Here is a 17,135-nt window from a genome sequence, read left to right as displayed (position 1 = left end):
TATTAGATATACTCGTACTTAACTACTTTATTTACAAAATTATTATATACTATTAAAAGTAAGTTAAATATACAATTAATTTTGCATAAAATGTGCATAATATGCAATATTTATGTATATGCGCATATAGATATAAATATTATAAAATCTAAATTTTATGTATTTATGATGTACGCATCTATATAGATTTTAATTACATATATTTAAAAAGTGCACAATTCATATATGTATATTAAAAAAATTAAACGTTTAAAATTTTCCTTTCAAATATTATATAACCGTATATATATAACATGATATATGTAAATGGTATATATAACATACTATGATTTCAGGAGAATATAATTGTACATATGCATATTTATATATTAAAAGTGTATACGTACATACATTTATTTGAAACAGAAAATTTTATATAGTTTTACTTATAAATTTATATATTTAACAATATGTATAGACAATTGGGTAAATATAAATTGTACGTTCATATACAGTCATATATCGTATATATAATATGTATGTGTTTATATTGCTTATTCAACAAAATGTATCTCATACTTTTGTTCATTTTAATGCCGGTGCATTACTTTTTTTTTATATTTTGTTTTATTGTTATTATTGTTATTAGTTTTATGTATATATGCAATATAATATGTATGATTATCGTCTATACATTAAATTGTTTGTATTATATGGAATCGTATATATAGATTTTACGTATACATAAGATTATAGTTGATATTATTATTCAAGTCTTTTGAAGTTTTTTCTTTTATTATTTTATTACTATTTCTGAATATAAAGGTACTTATATATACAATATATTTTATAGTGATATATTTATAACAAAAACTATATATGTATATATTTGAGTATAATATTCTTATAAATAAATGTACCAACATTATGTTCTTATGGAATAAGTTAAGTTGTAATTGTTGATGCCACTTGTTGCATATCTTTTATATGCTTATATTCAAATTCGTAATAATAATAACATTATGTATGATGTATATAATTTATATAAAAATATAATATTATGTTCAGTTTACATAATATATAAGAATTTATGCTTAATAATATAGATTATTTCTTCCAGTTTTTATTTTCAATATGTTTAAACATACATAACGCACATACTATACACAAGTGCATACAACAAATTATTTAAGAAAAACAAATAGAGTAATACTTTCATAATAATATTGTACAATAATTTCATTGAATCTGTTATGTAATTAAGCATAATATTTAAACACTTACATGTATGAAAAAAATATTGTACAAGGTACATACAGTCATTAATAATATTATAATAAGAAATTATTAGAATTATTAAATTTTTTCATATTAAAATTCATTTCTTTAACAACATTTTTATTAGTACATTCTTTATCTAAGAATATGTTTCATGTTCTTTAACAACATTTAAAGTACAGTGACAAATTAAAGAGACATTAAAACGTGTATTCAATACAGAATACATTTTATTCTTTAGTCAATCAGATTAAAGCGCTCAAAATTTAGTTGATGAAGGTTTTAGTAGATAAATTAACAAAACATTTTTTATTAACATATCATTCTGTTTTCAGCAATTTACTATTAATAATATGTCTATAAAATTAAAATACTAAATTTTTCCCATAATATTTAGGGAAAAATTGAGCAAAATTTAAGCTCAATCACAAATCACAATATTCGAATAGCGAGCTTCATTATGAAATGAACTAATACTCAGACTTATAAATAAAGTGTATAATTAAATTAGTTTAATTATCTGGAATGAATTTTTAAAAATAAATTATTGTTGTAAAATTTTATTAAAATAAATTTAATGGTTCCAATTAAATGTCATATATATTTTTGAATTAAAAATCTGCTAATGAAGAAATTGAATATATTGCGAACTTAATAATTAATTTAGATCTTAAACAGTCCATTACATTTGTAGGAAATTGCAGCAATTTATTTTTTCATTATAATTAATGTAGACCATTGCATTACAATAACTATTAACCTGTAAATTAGTTTCCATTGATAAAAACTGAACAGCTGCAATGAGAAAAATTTAATCTAAATTTAATTTTTTAAGCCTTTTATGATTTTCGATTACTTGTACCATATATAAACAAACAGTATTTGAAAACCTAGCTCAAAATTGAACCCTTGAAATTATAATGAGCTCAATGAGCTATGAAAGCAAAAGATAAGCTTCAAAGTCTATTAACTCTGTCTACAGTGGAAACAAAACCGTATAACAAATACTATTGGAGATAGAAGTGGTGACTTGGTTTATTAACAACCAAAAAATATTTAGGCCCAAAAAAAATTTTTTTCGGTTCTAATCTAATAATTTCAAATCAATCTAATAGATTATTATTAATTATTTGATTGATTAGGACCAAATTTTTGTTGGTCCCAATCAATCTAATAATTTCTGTTTCTGAAAATCACTAATAAATTAATTTTGTAGTTTTAATGTTTTGACACTCATATTTGTCATGATTTTTTAAATAAGAATTTAAATACAACTACAATATGTCAAGGCTAACTTTAACACAACTATTTTTATTTTAAAAAACCTTTTAATTATCTTTTATAGTATATACCTATAATGTAAATGCTATTAATTATTACAAGAAGAAAAAAAAAACCAACGAAACCTGTTGAAATGCACATATTTGGACCTTTTTATGAATCTTCTTCAATTTCTTAACGTATATAATTATATACATATTCATAGCCTCTAAATTCAAAGTGTAACTATAGGGAACTGTTTTGTTCTTTAATAATCATTAGCATTGCTCCAACTTTGTAATAAGACAATTAAAATTTTCAAATCATACAAATTTTCCTTTTTTTTTTTTTTTGCAAAATTCCTCTTTTCTTTTTCTATTCTGTTAGATACAATACTGTTTTGTTAATATAAGCTTATTATTTTAATATATGCACATATACATACAAGTATATATATATACGAATATATTATATACTTATTTATTTAGAAATATGCGTAAGATTTTTACACAATATTAAAGAAACATAATTTGTATAACAAATGCCTTTACCATTTATATTCACATATGTACATACATTCCTCTCTCTACATATAAATATACTTCAATAGGCATAATATACACATATATATATTTCGAAAAATACATAACGATCCACCCCTAATTTTTTTGTTCGGTATATCGTAATTTTCTTCAGCTTTTCTTTGAAAAATAAAACAAAAAATAAAATGCATTTAGCAAAAAAATAAAAAGAAAAAATAGAAAAATATCAAAAGAAAAAGAATAAATGCATTTTTTTTTCATTATATTTGAATTTTGTCGCATTTCATATATAATTAAAATCAAGCGTTATTAGCATAATACCTACTTTCTTTTTGATTATTACGCATACTCCAAAGTGCGTATATCTTTAAGAAAACAAAATAAAATTACATTTTTTTTTTTGTTATTTTGTATGTGTGTATGTGAATATTTTCATCTGCATTTTTTTTTTTTTGCTTTTTATCTTTTTCTTATTGTTTTAATTTTATATTCCGTTTTAAAGTTGCATATTAAACTATGACACTCGTTTATACGTACACATTGTTCTACTCTTAGATTCTTTAAGCAAGTTCATATAATTCTTTCATTATCCTATAATGTTATATAAATGTAGGTAATGTAGGTAATAATAATATAACAAATTATGTTTAGAAATTTAAAGAGAAGAATCAAAAGAAGAAAAATGAATAAGAAAATAAAAAGTAAATAAACATATAACAATAATAATGAGAGCGACAAAAATATTCTTTCCTGGGTGGGCTAAAATATCGCTAATTATATAATTATTACATTGTTTTTATGCCTACATTATATAATGTTATTTATATATGCATATATGCATATACACTTCAGTATTACACATGTACATAGTACATATGTTTAATTGTTTAAATATATTCCCATATACTCATAATATTTATGTAATAAATTAACATATTTAATTTTTATGCATTTAATTATAAATAAGTACCCATATATATTTATATATGCTAATATATACATACATATACTTATAGAAATCTTATACCAAATTTACAACACGAAAATTTTAAATTTTTAAAGATGCATTTGTAATTTATTATTGTAAAAAATAAATAAGATTTTTAAAAAAAATTTCATTTTTTTATTTTTTTAAAAAATTTTAAAATACTCAAAATTTTTTTGTTTTATATGAATTTAATTAAAAATTAAATTTTAAGTTTTTAATAACTCAGAAATTAGCTAAGTAAGTAATACGTAGAATTCTACGAGTGAAATTCTCGATAGGGCTGATTATGTCTCTTTAATGAAACTTCATATTCTATATTGTATTCTATATGATGCCCACTATTTCTGTTAGTTACATATTAAAATATACTCTTTACATACACCATGAAAAAAGTTTACTTGAATTATTTGTTTATTTTTTATAATTTAAATTAAACAAAATTCAAAAAACATTTCATGCCATAGTTCATATCTCTAATAGGCATGTGAAAAGACGTAAATAGAGGAAATAGAAATTACCTATTAAAATTCTATTATTATGCGAAGTGTGTTAGATTTGTTACAACGCCTATCCTTCGTCGGAAGCCGAATGGTTTAGAATCCAAACATTACTTTTAATTATTGTCTAGGAGCCAGTTTAGTATGGTAATTCTTAAAATAATTGGCAAAAATTCAAAATTTCTTATAGACCAATGTGTTTAAAAGACATTTCTATAATCTTCTGTAACACTTTCACTTAACTAGATAATGCACATTGCGGTCGGTTCTATGCTGACCACATCAGATTTTTTATTTTGAACTTGCACATTTACTTGTGGTTCTGACTTTATAAAATAAAATTGATTAAATTCACCAAATGCTTCTAATTTATTAATATTTTTTATGTAAGTGCATAGTGTGTAACTTTTTCTGAACTCCTAAATTTATGTTTCAAATGTGCTCCCTAAAATTTTCACTGCCTTTGAATAAAACCATAAAATATTTTCAAGCAGACAAGAAAAAACTCAAAACAAATTTAAAAAAATATATAAAAACCAATTCCACCACACTCAACCTACCTGTCAGCTGATATGCAAAAAAAAGAACGGAAAAATTAATATTTTATTGTTTTCTCATTTTTTTTATTTTTCAGACTTTATAGACGTATGTACTCGTACGTAGCGGTCTTTCTGTTCTTTCTTCATTTACTAAAAATAATTTTATTTTTTAAATTTTTTTTTTCCATATTTAATACAAATGTGTATATGTGTGTGTGCGTTTGCAATGCATATCCTTGTATTTAATTTTAAATTTATTTAATTCATTCCACCACTTTATTCTCCTTCATTTTGCTTCATTTGAACTTTTGCGTTTCATATATTTCATTTATTTGTTTTACAGTATTCTCGTTCTTTTTTCATTAATTTCAATTTTATTATTTTTTTCAGTTTCTTATTTCTTGAATTTATAAACCTTTTCTTTGTGCAACCAAATACAAATTTTTATTCTTTGATTATTGAACAATAAAACTATACACACCATAATAAAAATACAATATTCAAATAAAAGATTGTATATATTATGTCCTTATTGTAAACATATAACACACATACATGTCCTCTTTGAAATGAAATGTCACACAAATTTGGTATGAGAAAAATATACAAATAAAAATTTAAAAGAAAAAATGAGAGAAACGAATTTAAAATATTTTAGAAAAATGAAATTTCAAATTTAATTTCACGAAAATTTTCCTTAAAATACGCAAGGATATGCAATGAATATTGCAAAATAACATGCAATTATATTTTTAACATATACTTGCTTAAATTATTATATTTTTTAATTATGTATATAGGTACAATTTAAATAATGTAAAATCTACGCACGCATACATAAATAAATAAATAAAATAAAAATTATTTAAGTAAATACATATATATATATATATATATATATATATATATAGAATTTTGTTTTGTAAAAAAAAGCCCCTTCTCTAATATCGTATAAATATATATGAAATTACATGCATAAATATATAACAGTTACATATATGTATATATGTAAATGAATTTAATGAATAATATATGTGATGTAGATTATTTTATATCCTCGAAACCTCGATAACATTTTTGCAAGGTTCCAACTTTAAGAAAATAAAAAATTTATTTAGTATTTTTTCTATTATATTCATTTATATACATAAGCATATATATAAAAACCCCTGTACCTTCCTTAATAATTTCTATTTTAAAAAAATACATACTTGTTTTTCAAAATTGAAGGAAAACCAAAGCGACAAAACACTATATATATACATAAAGTATATAGTCACATACATTAATATTTTTATACACACGATTTCAAATAAAAGAAAAGACATTGTAAATGTATACACATATATGCGAGTATATATATATGATATATATATAATTTTAATGATATATATATGATATAAAAATATATATGATATAGATATATATACGTATACATTCGCACATTTATCATTGTTAGCCTCATGACATCTAACTCATTTGTTCGTCACCAGCCACCGCTACCCATTTTTTTGTCCTTATTTAATATTACAATATTTTTATATTCTTATTTTTTTTTTAGGAAAAAAAAAAGTCACCATTTTCGTCTTTCTCTCAAATAAGTATAGTAAGTGTTAAGAGTAGACATGGTTTTAGCTTTTGATTATATTATTTCTTCTTATTTTTATTATTATATTTTTGCTTTTTAGAGTAGAAAGGACATTTTGAGATATTTTTCTTGAATATTTTCTTTTTTATAAAAGCTTAATGGTTATTTTTCTCCCCATATATCGCATATTTATACGTGTTTTCTCCTGATCCCTTCTCCTTAATTTTACTATACGTTCATGCATATAACATGCATTATATTTATTTACATACTCGTATGTATGTAGGTATATAATTATTTTAATATATAGAAAAAAAAAATTGTGCTCATACAAAGAAATGCATATATACAAATATAATAAAATATTCTATAATAAAAATACATATGAAAGTGTCATACATATAATGTATATACATACGTAGATATATATCTAATATAATGTATGTGTATAAATATTTTTTGTTGTTTGTCTATAAATTTTGCACCCACTTAAAAATTGAAATGTTTTGTTTTGATTTTTTGTTATTATTATTATTGTTGCCTTTATACAACATTAAATTGAGAAGAGATTTAAAAAGAAAAAATAAAATTTTATTGAAATGGGGAAGAAAAGTTTTTGTCGAACTACACACATAATAAAATTTTCATATAATATGCGTAAGTAGGTGCCGTTGTTTTGATTACAACGATTCCTCCATTATATCAATTCATTTTTATTTTATTTCCACCTGCATCTCAGCTTCTCCCGCCGTGTTAAAAGCAACATTTTTAACCCTCCTTAAATTATTTTTTCTTTATTAATTTCGCAAGATATGCAACATTGTTTCACATATTTTTCAATATAATTTGTAAACATTTTTTTTTTCTTGTTATTATGCGTAAGGCCATTCTTACAATGTATTGGTATTTGGAAAGTTTTATAGAATATTGAATGAATGCAATTAAAATTTTTTCAGTTTTTTTTTTTTAAATTAAGCAAGGATTATTAATTTATCTAAATAACGTATATTTAAATTAATTTAATTAAAATTTATTTTTAATTCATTTAATTGTTTAGAGAGTTGTGCCCTTTTCAGATTACTATATAGGTCTAAATTCCTCTTCTATTTAAAGACAAGTATATCTCATTTTCAACAATTTTGAAGTCATTTATGCACGTCGTTTTATCGAAAAAATAAATGAAAATCTAAATTAATAGAAAAATGTTCTTTTAATCGTTATTGTTGAGTATTTATTAATTATTGTTGTAGCATAAGTTTTTTTTCTTTTATCCGCAATATTACCCGTAATATTATCCGTAAAATATTTATTTTTTAAGTTATATTTATTTCAATGACTCATAATTATGTGGCGGCTTAAATCTTGTTAAATAGTACTGTTGAATTCATAGGACAACTTAAGTTTCAATTTAATTTAAAAATTTTTTTAATCAGATTTGAGTGATCAAACGCAAGAGTGTCAAATATGAAGTTGAAGCATGAGAAACCTTCATAATAATTATGAAGTAAACAATATTAAGAGTCAAAATCCAATAATTTTAATAAGAATTTTTCTTATTGGAACATGCGAACATAATTTATATTTAAATAAAATCCCAAATAAAGAAGTTGAATTAAAATTTTCTGAAGGAAGAATAATATTTCTGATTTAAAACAAATTATGTAATTAGACACGAATATATTAATATACATATATGTATGAGTACTTTAATGTTTAATAATATCAATGTATGGGAATTTTCCAATGTATGGAAATTGTAATTTAATATTTAACGTTTTAAAGTTTCAATATTTAACGGAACTGGAATTTATTTTGAAAATTCCATTACCATCAAACACTTATTTACAACCGTATATAAGTGTATATTTATATAGATAATATATTTAAATGCATTTTGCAATAATTTTTAATAATAAATAATATTCAATAAAAAATTTAATTAAATTTCAACATGATAAATTTGGAAAATGTAAAAAAAAAATTATTATTATATAAAATAACCATATACAAGTCTATGTACATATATATGTACATAATATCATTGTTATATCAACATGAATTTAAAGTGTATTATTCAATAATAATAAAAGATATTTAAGAAGTATTTAAAAATTGCATGTCATTTAATTTTTTTTCTTTTGTTTGTATTTTATATTTCGATTTTTTTCTTTCATATATGCACACGAAATGCATAATAAAATATTTTCCACTACACATACTATAATATGTATAGAATAAACACTTACGCATGTGTCTATATATAAAAAAGAAATTAATATTTAACAAAAACAGAATTATCCCGTTTTTTTTTGTATTTGATTGATTAAAATTTAACGAAAATAAATTTTATACTAAATTGAATTAAGGATAATGAACGTTTAAATTAAATTTCAATGTATCGTATACACATAATATATAAATATGTACATATAATTATGTCCATACATGTAGTATATACTATGTGATATTATAAATTATTTTATATATTTAAATATTGAAAATTTTTTTTTCGAAAAAATTTTTTTCATGTAGAATATTCCATGGAATAAAATTTTAATTTAAAATTTCCATAAAACCGTGATCGGGCGCCACTTAGTTTTCTCATATACCTAAATTCAGTTCGAATACCTTGTAAATATAACTTCATAAGATGAAAAAAGTTTGTTGACAGTAAACAGGTATTGACAGACGTTCAACATGTTTTTTGATAACCGAAAATAGATAACAAAAAAATGACAATTGGTCGAGTGATTATGGCACTGGTCCTTTAACTGAATGGTCTCGCTTATACTTATAAAAAAAATGGTCATACTGTGAAAATAAAAAAAATAACCGTGTCAACTCTGTGATACCCGTACGAATTTGTTATCCTATGTGCGAACAAATATGCCCTAGCTGACTATGTAGATAGGGCCAAACTATATTGAACTTGTATATCTGCTACCAGAAAGAATCATGCAATTTCAACGACATTTATCAAACACATTGATCCTACTAATATATTCGTTTGTGTGAAATTTCAATATCACAGCTTTAATTGCTTCTGTGATAGAGCCAAGGCAGCTACCAGAATGAGTCAAGCAATTTCAATGATTTTTATCAAACACATTGGCCCTATTAATATATTTACTTGTGCGAAACTATTAATATATTTTAATACCGAAACTTTCATAGTTTCTTAGATATAGTCAAGTTAAATATTGAAGTCGTATGGCAGCTACCCGAACCAATACAGCATGTCCAATTTACATGTCCAGCCCCCATGGTCCTGGCGCTTACTACAGTAAATCATTTGTGAAAATTTGGTTAACTTAGTTTAATTAGTAAGAACCGATTTCGGAATTTCGATTATATTTAAGAATATACTTGATGGAATCCTTTGATGATAAATTGATAATTTGAGTTTTATTTATCGGCCTCTATGAAGACGTTCAGGTACTGTCTTACTCATTTTAATAGTTCTCGCACGGGCGCCAGTTTAGTTTTTCATATAAATTTAGGACAACCACTAATTTCGTTGTACATGCACTTCATAAGAAAAAGTTTGCTAATTTTGACACTATAATTAACCACCCTACATTGATTTAACAAAATTATAAAATTATAAAATTACAATATTAAATCTGTAGTGTTCATTTATTAACCAATACATGTATGTATGTATATACGTTTCTATAATATGAATCATCCGAAATTTTCATAATTTAAATTAAATATTTCTGGATTGACATACTTACATACATACATAATTAAATGCTCTTTTTGTTTTTTTTTTTAATTTTTTGCATTAATGTAGTAATTGTACTATATTATATAATATGTCTGCTCATTATATGCATATAGAAACCTATGTTCATTTAACATTATATACATTTAATAAAAAAAAAATTATTTTTTTCATAAAATAACATATAATTTTTTCATTATAAAAATAATATATAGAAAAAAAAAATGCAATACTGTAATTATGCATTTCAGTAACTTTATTCCCCACCGACGTCATATTTTGTTGTTCGTTCATAATTTTTTTTAGTACATATGTACATATATGTATATAAAAATTTTAAGTGAAAATAACTTTCCAATCGAACGCATAAATAATTATTTTGGGGTTGGGGTAGGTAAAGTGACTTTATTTTCTTTCCTAGCAACTCTTTCTTCTATTCATTGTTTTCATTGTTTTAACTACTTTTTTATTTTTATGTTTTCAATTTATTTTTTTACACATTTTCAGTAAAAAAATCATTAAAAAATGAATTTGTGTATGGATTTAAGTCTGTTCATATTATGCGTACATACTATGCTTGCTCAATTTTGTTTCAATTGATATTATTTTAAACTTACATACACATATACGTACATATGTTAATATAGACATTACGTAAAAAAATATATTTAATTTTTTAAAATAAGCACATATTTTATATCTTCAGTATAATTGTATATTTTGTATATATTATATTAAAATTCATTCATGTAAACTAAATCTATTTATTTATACAATTTATATTAAGTATGAAGTACTATTCAAAAACACTTCAATATGTCAAATTTAATGCAAAATTAAATACAAAATATTTAATATTTATAGTCTTTTTTCTCCTTTGGAAGCCGTAGTCTTTCTATCTTTCGTCTCTTAAGACCGTTTGCGTTTCAGAATCCTCATCCTCATCTCAAGAGTAGTAGTATTTCTCTGACATATTTCAATATCGCATCTGTACCGAACAACAAAATTTAACATAGAATGGAATTAAAAATTTGCCTCCTCAGTGCATCACAGGCTTAAGCAAGGCAATGCGTCTTTAACCTGAAAGAGCGGACTTTAACCTACCCTTTGCCAATTCTTTTAAAGTTATAGATAGACAATAAGCATCGCAAAGCGCATCACTCCGTATTTGCAAATGTGGACAATTCAATGTTATTGTCTTTCACTCGCTTTTCAAAGAATTATATGTTATAAGTTTCTTAGGATGCGATATCGCTACACATTAACTTCTACAGGCACTTAATTATTATCTGAGAAAGATTTTTCAGGAAAAATTTGGCAATCCAAATCAGTATACCATAAACTTAAGTTATAAACAATGTAATTAATATAATTATATTCAATTTTCAGCTTAAATCGAAAACTATAATGCAACTAAAATAGATGATAGATCAAGTTATAATTAATACTATATTTGAATGTATTCAACTATTAGTCATCATAGTATGTATTGTGTGGTATTCATCGATCAATATGACGCATTTTTGATTCAAAATCATATTTAAATAATTTAGTGCTGAAAAAAATCTGCGTCCGAAGTATATACCATGTGTTGAGTTCTCTGAAAATGAACAGTTGAAGGGTGCAAAGATCTTTTAGGGAATATGGCCCTATAATTTCTGTTACGTAAATTTAAAATTCAACGATAAATATTCTTATACAATATATAGTTTTGCGAGGAAATTATTACTGAAACTTTAAATGAAAAATTCAAGTTATTGTTTAATTACATTGTTTTTCGTCTGTTAATTATCATTAAATACTTTGCGTAACATATAAATTCTAAAATTTTTTGTATTGTTAATAAAGAACACAATACATGTTAGTGTTAATATTATTTTATTACTATTAACATATCTCATTCTAACTATTTCGATATGCCATTGACCCCAGAAAATTCAATAAAACATAAATATAAATCGTTTGGAAAGGGTAAACAAAGCTTTCAAAGCTCTTTACGAAATCGCGCGTATTCAAGAAAAACATTTGCTTTAAATAATGTCAAAATGTCATTCTGCTTCATTTAATATACTATATAGTATTATTTCAATATTGAAAAAGAATGCATTTCTTCTATCGGCTAACTCTTCTATAACAAATTTTAATATTCACTCAATATTATACCCTATTTTATTATGCACTTTATTTACGTGCATACACAAACTTCAATAAATTTGTTAAATGTGTATGTTTTCTCGTATGTTTTTCTATACATTTTATGATTTTTTATTATTATTATTTTTTGTTTTATATTTTTTAATTTTTCTCTCTTTTATTTTCGGTATAGTGCGTGAAGTGCTGTAGGTCGGGATTATATAAGTAGAAAACGGCATGACGCGGCGCCAACCCTTTTCTTTCAAAGCAGGAAACATAATTTCTCTATTCAATTTATTTGTACATATATGCATTCATATATGTGTTATAAGTATATATATATATATATCATAGGATACGTATACATACATATATAAATTTCTTTTTATTTGCTACATGAAAAAGAGAGAGTTCTATACATTAAGTGTGGGTTAAAAATGCACATATGTACCTAAATTTATAAATGCATATGTATTCAGCGTGATACGAAATAAAGCATTTTGTATTTTTTTATATTTTCATATATAAACATACATACATTTACATTATATACAACATCAAAAAAAAAAAAATCCTGAAAATTAAAAGCAAATAACACCAAAATGCACACAAAAAAAACAATTTTTTTTAAATATGAAAATTTCACCCTTATTTAAAATGAGAAAATTTTCAATGTTTAATCATTTTGAAGGACATTGACCTTTTCCTGAAAAATAAAAATAATAATAACAATGATGGCAATAAAAAATTATATAACATAAAAAAAAACAAACGAAGAAAATGGTAATACACGTATTCAAAATTAATGTGCAATTTTCCATAATATGCGAAAATAAAATTTTCGGTCATTAACTTTTAAGTTTCCATACAAAGATTTTCTATAATATTGTTTTAACATATAAGTTTGTGTATAATGCATGTCAATATTCATATTAATATATATATAACATTATGTTAATTTATTTAATATATAAGATATGTTAGCATTAAGATCCGAAATATCTTCAATATTAACAGTACAAAAAAATAATAACTAATTCAAGGTAGCGTAAACGAGATCTCGATACAATTTCATCTACCATATTTAAATATATCAATAAGATAAAATTTTATTCAGTACGTAATTTAGGTAAAATACCTTAAAAACTGTAAAATTATTAGATGTCGAAGCCCAGATTTCGGTTAAAACCCGCATTCATATCGGATTTTATTCAAACATTTACATCACTTTTAAACGGAAACTAGTATATTTATAAAAAATAGTGTTACAGCCAAAAATAGGGTATGCACTAATCTGATAGTTTCACAAGAATACTTAATTTATCTCCTGAAAATTATTTATGAACTCTTTTGCATCTCGATTTTTTTTTGGTTTTAAGCTACATTTCAAAAATATTGTTGCGGGGAAGTCAATTTTGTTTTTCAAATGAAAATTCGTAATTTCATAGTAACACACTTTAAATTATTATATACAATTTTTTTTTTTTTTAATTGTATACAACATAATATATTAATTTATTATTTTTGCAATTATTCTTCTAGTCTAATAAATTTTCTTTTATTATTTTTAGGATTAGAAAGAATAGCTGAAGAGTTGATGGGACGAAGGAAATGGAAACTCTTTCAAGAAATTTTTTCGCGATCACAAACAAACATAAATATAGATTACTACAATTCAGGTAAGTTCTGCAGCTATTCAGATTTATATATAATATGCATACAACTATAATATATGTATATGTTATCCTTAAAAATAAAAATAAATATAAAATCTACATAATCCTAAATAATAATAAAAAAAATGGAAAACATGACGAGACGAGAAGTTTTTATTTTTTCTTTTCGAATTAGTTTACTTTTGTTTATTCATTAACCTACATATTAAATTAATTAAGAACAAACGTGAAATTTTAACGCATTTCTTAAATTATTTCCTTTGGTCTTTGAGAGCATACAAAAAAGTTGTATTCTTATTCGATATTTAAATAAAAGTCTAGACCTAAAAATATTGAGTCGTTTTAGGGGTAATTGAATAAAATAAATTTTATGCAAATTTGTTTAAAGTTGGTATGTATATAAAAAGAGGGAACATTTTGTAGTTGAACAAATTCAAATGTTTTGTACACAAAAATTATAAGACAGGATTCTGAAATATATTTAAAAACATTTAAGGGGAATAACTAATACAACAGCTTTTCGGCATTGGAAAAGATATTTGAAATTAATATTAGTGTTTGCAATCTTAAGATTTGACACCACAATCGTCGTATATTACAAAAAATAATAAAACTTCTCCATTATTTTAAATTTTTTCTATTCAATTTTCTACGGAATTCAATTACAATTCCGTGTCAAATATCTTGACTACATTATATAAATTCAAAGAAAAATTTTTATTTTCAATAGATCTTTATTAATTTCCTTTAATTTTATTTAAGGATACGAATACCTAGAAAATTTAGAGAAATCAATTGATGAAATTCATTTATCAGAGAAAAAAGATTATACAATAAGAAAAAAAATAAAGGATAATTTAGAAAACGATATTCAAGTCAAAACAGGTTTGTTAAATTAATTTTTTATATAATTATAATCAAAACTATTTTCTAATACTTTTATAGAAAACAAATTCACCGAAAACCCCAACTCAGTAAATAAAACAATCAAAAAAGAAATTAAGAATTTTAATACAACATCATCATCAACATCATTATTAGATTTATTAGAGAAACCATCAACACCTATTGATTGGAAACCAAGTGATAAGTGTTATTTTTGTATAGACGGTAAACTGCTCACAGTGAACGAAAAAGGTGAACTGGTGGCTGAGTCCGGCTCGGCTTTGCCCGAGACAGAACTCGCCAATAGGGTAAGATTTAATAAAATTAATAGAAAAAAAGACAAAATATTTTGATTTACAAAAAGAAACTAAATCATTAAAAATTTATAGTCAACTGTTGATACTGATAGCGGTGATTCAAGAAATAGTACACCAGATATTTTACGTAGTCAGTCATTAGTTAATGTTAAGAAAAAATTAAAAACATCACAACAACAACAACAACATCAACAGCAGCAACAACAAAATCAACAACAATTAAGAGATTCACAACATCCACCGAAAATGACCTCACTTGAATCTATGGCTGCAAGATTAGCAGCTGTTGCTTCAATACATCCAGGATTACAGCCTGGTTTAGGTCAACTAAGTCAATTGAGCCAATTAGGACAAATTTATCCAAGTAAAAAAATAACAAATTTTTAATATTTAAAAAAAAAAAATAAATTTATTTTCCATATTTTTAATCATTTTATTTACTTTTTATTTTATTTAGACTTATATTATCAACAATTAGCTCAAATTTTACCAACAACGCCTACACCAGAAACACCATTGGCTGCAATTAGTCCATCAAATAAAGATTCACCAAGTCCTCATGAAGCATGTGGAAGTGGTGAACAACCATTAGATTTAAGTTCAAAACCATCACTTAATTCACCAACTTTAACTAGTGGAGATTCAAAACAAGCGTCTGCCAGGTAATTTATTTTTATATTTTACTATAAATATTATATTTAATAAAAATAATAATTAATTATAAAAACAGATCCCAAATAAATCCTATTTCTTAAATTAAGAGCTAGATTTCGATTTTAACTGAAATTTTTTGAAATCATTGTAATATTCCGCACTGAATTTCTACACACACGATTATTGTAGTTAATAAATTATATTTGCAGTCTCGAAAATTATATATAAATTTTAACATTTACGGGAAATCAAAAAAGTAAAATAATTTTTAATTGGTCAATTTATTAAAAGTAGCAATATGAAGTTGACCTGCTATTAATCTTTACTGACCAAATTGCGTACAAAAGGAAAGGTTTTTTTTAAATTATGAGAAATTTATTCTTGTTTTTCCATATTTATGTTTTCGCTATAGGACCATATCACGGTCTAGCTCAATCACTATATTTAAACTAAGATAGTTAAATTTTCATAATTTTCTAAATCCAAACCAGTTGACAACATCAAAACGCTCAATTCGAATGCCTTGCTTAAACAATTACAACTTCTTATAACTTGTATATTTAATTCGACTTCTTGTAATTGGTTTTTTTCAATCAAACTTTATTCACCTAAAAAAATCAACTTTGAAAACACAAATTATAGTAGCCTTTTTTTTAAAATATATAACAATACTTATTAACTTTGAAAATAAACAAACAAACAAGTCTCGAAAACATTATGTTTTTGTGTTCGTTCAAATATGAAAAAACAAACTTAACAAATCATTTTATTAAACATCAGTTTTACATTTTATTATTTAAATTTTTTTCCAAATGTTATAAAAATAAAAAAAAATATTAAAAAATACTCTGCACTTTTTTTATTTTTTAAAAATTTCAAGGGTTTTCGAATTAACTTTGATCCTGCAAATAAAAAATTAATATAAAATTAAAAAACAAAAATAACAAAAAAAAAGAGAGAAATTAAAATAATAAAATAAAAAAAATGGTACTCAGACATTAACACTCTTAGTAAAATTTATATGGCAATTTAAATATGTAAATTAACATTTACAATTGCAAATACATATATA

General features: G+C 23.3%; 1 protein-coding gene across 2 annotated transcripts in view; it reads left to right on the top strand.

Annotated features, from left to right (window-relative positions):
* Positions 1-17,135, top strand: part of LOC129608794 (mushroom body large-type Kenyon cell-specific protein 1) — a 114,111-nt gene that overhangs the window by 76,509 nt on the left and 20,467 nt on the right. For both annotated transcript variants that reach the window (XM_055520525.1, XM_055520526.1), the window contains exons 2-6: positions 14,103-14,210; positions 14,970-15,092; positions 15,153-15,400; positions 15,482-15,773; positions 15,867-16,071. In XM_055520525.1, the coding sequence (XP_055376500.1) occupies positions 14,103-14,210; positions 14,970-15,092; positions 15,153-15,400; positions 15,482-15,773; positions 15,867-16,071 (976 nt within the window). The remainder of the gene's footprint in view (positions 1-14,102; positions 14,211-14,969; positions 15,093-15,152; positions 15,401-15,481; positions 15,774-15,866; positions 16,072-17,135) is intronic.

The sequence above is a fragment of the Condylostylus longicornis genome, unplaced genomic scaffold (genome assembly GCF_029603195.1).
Source record: "Condylostylus longicornis isolate FDR11 unplaced genomic scaffold, ASM2960319v2 ptg000036l, whole genome shotgun sequence".
NCBI lineage: Eukaryota > Metazoa > Arthropoda > Insecta > Diptera > Dolichopodidae > Condylostylus > Condylostylus longicornis.
The sequence above is the reverse complement of the archived record's forward strand: the minus strand, read 5'-3'. Positions and strand labels throughout refer to the sequence as shown.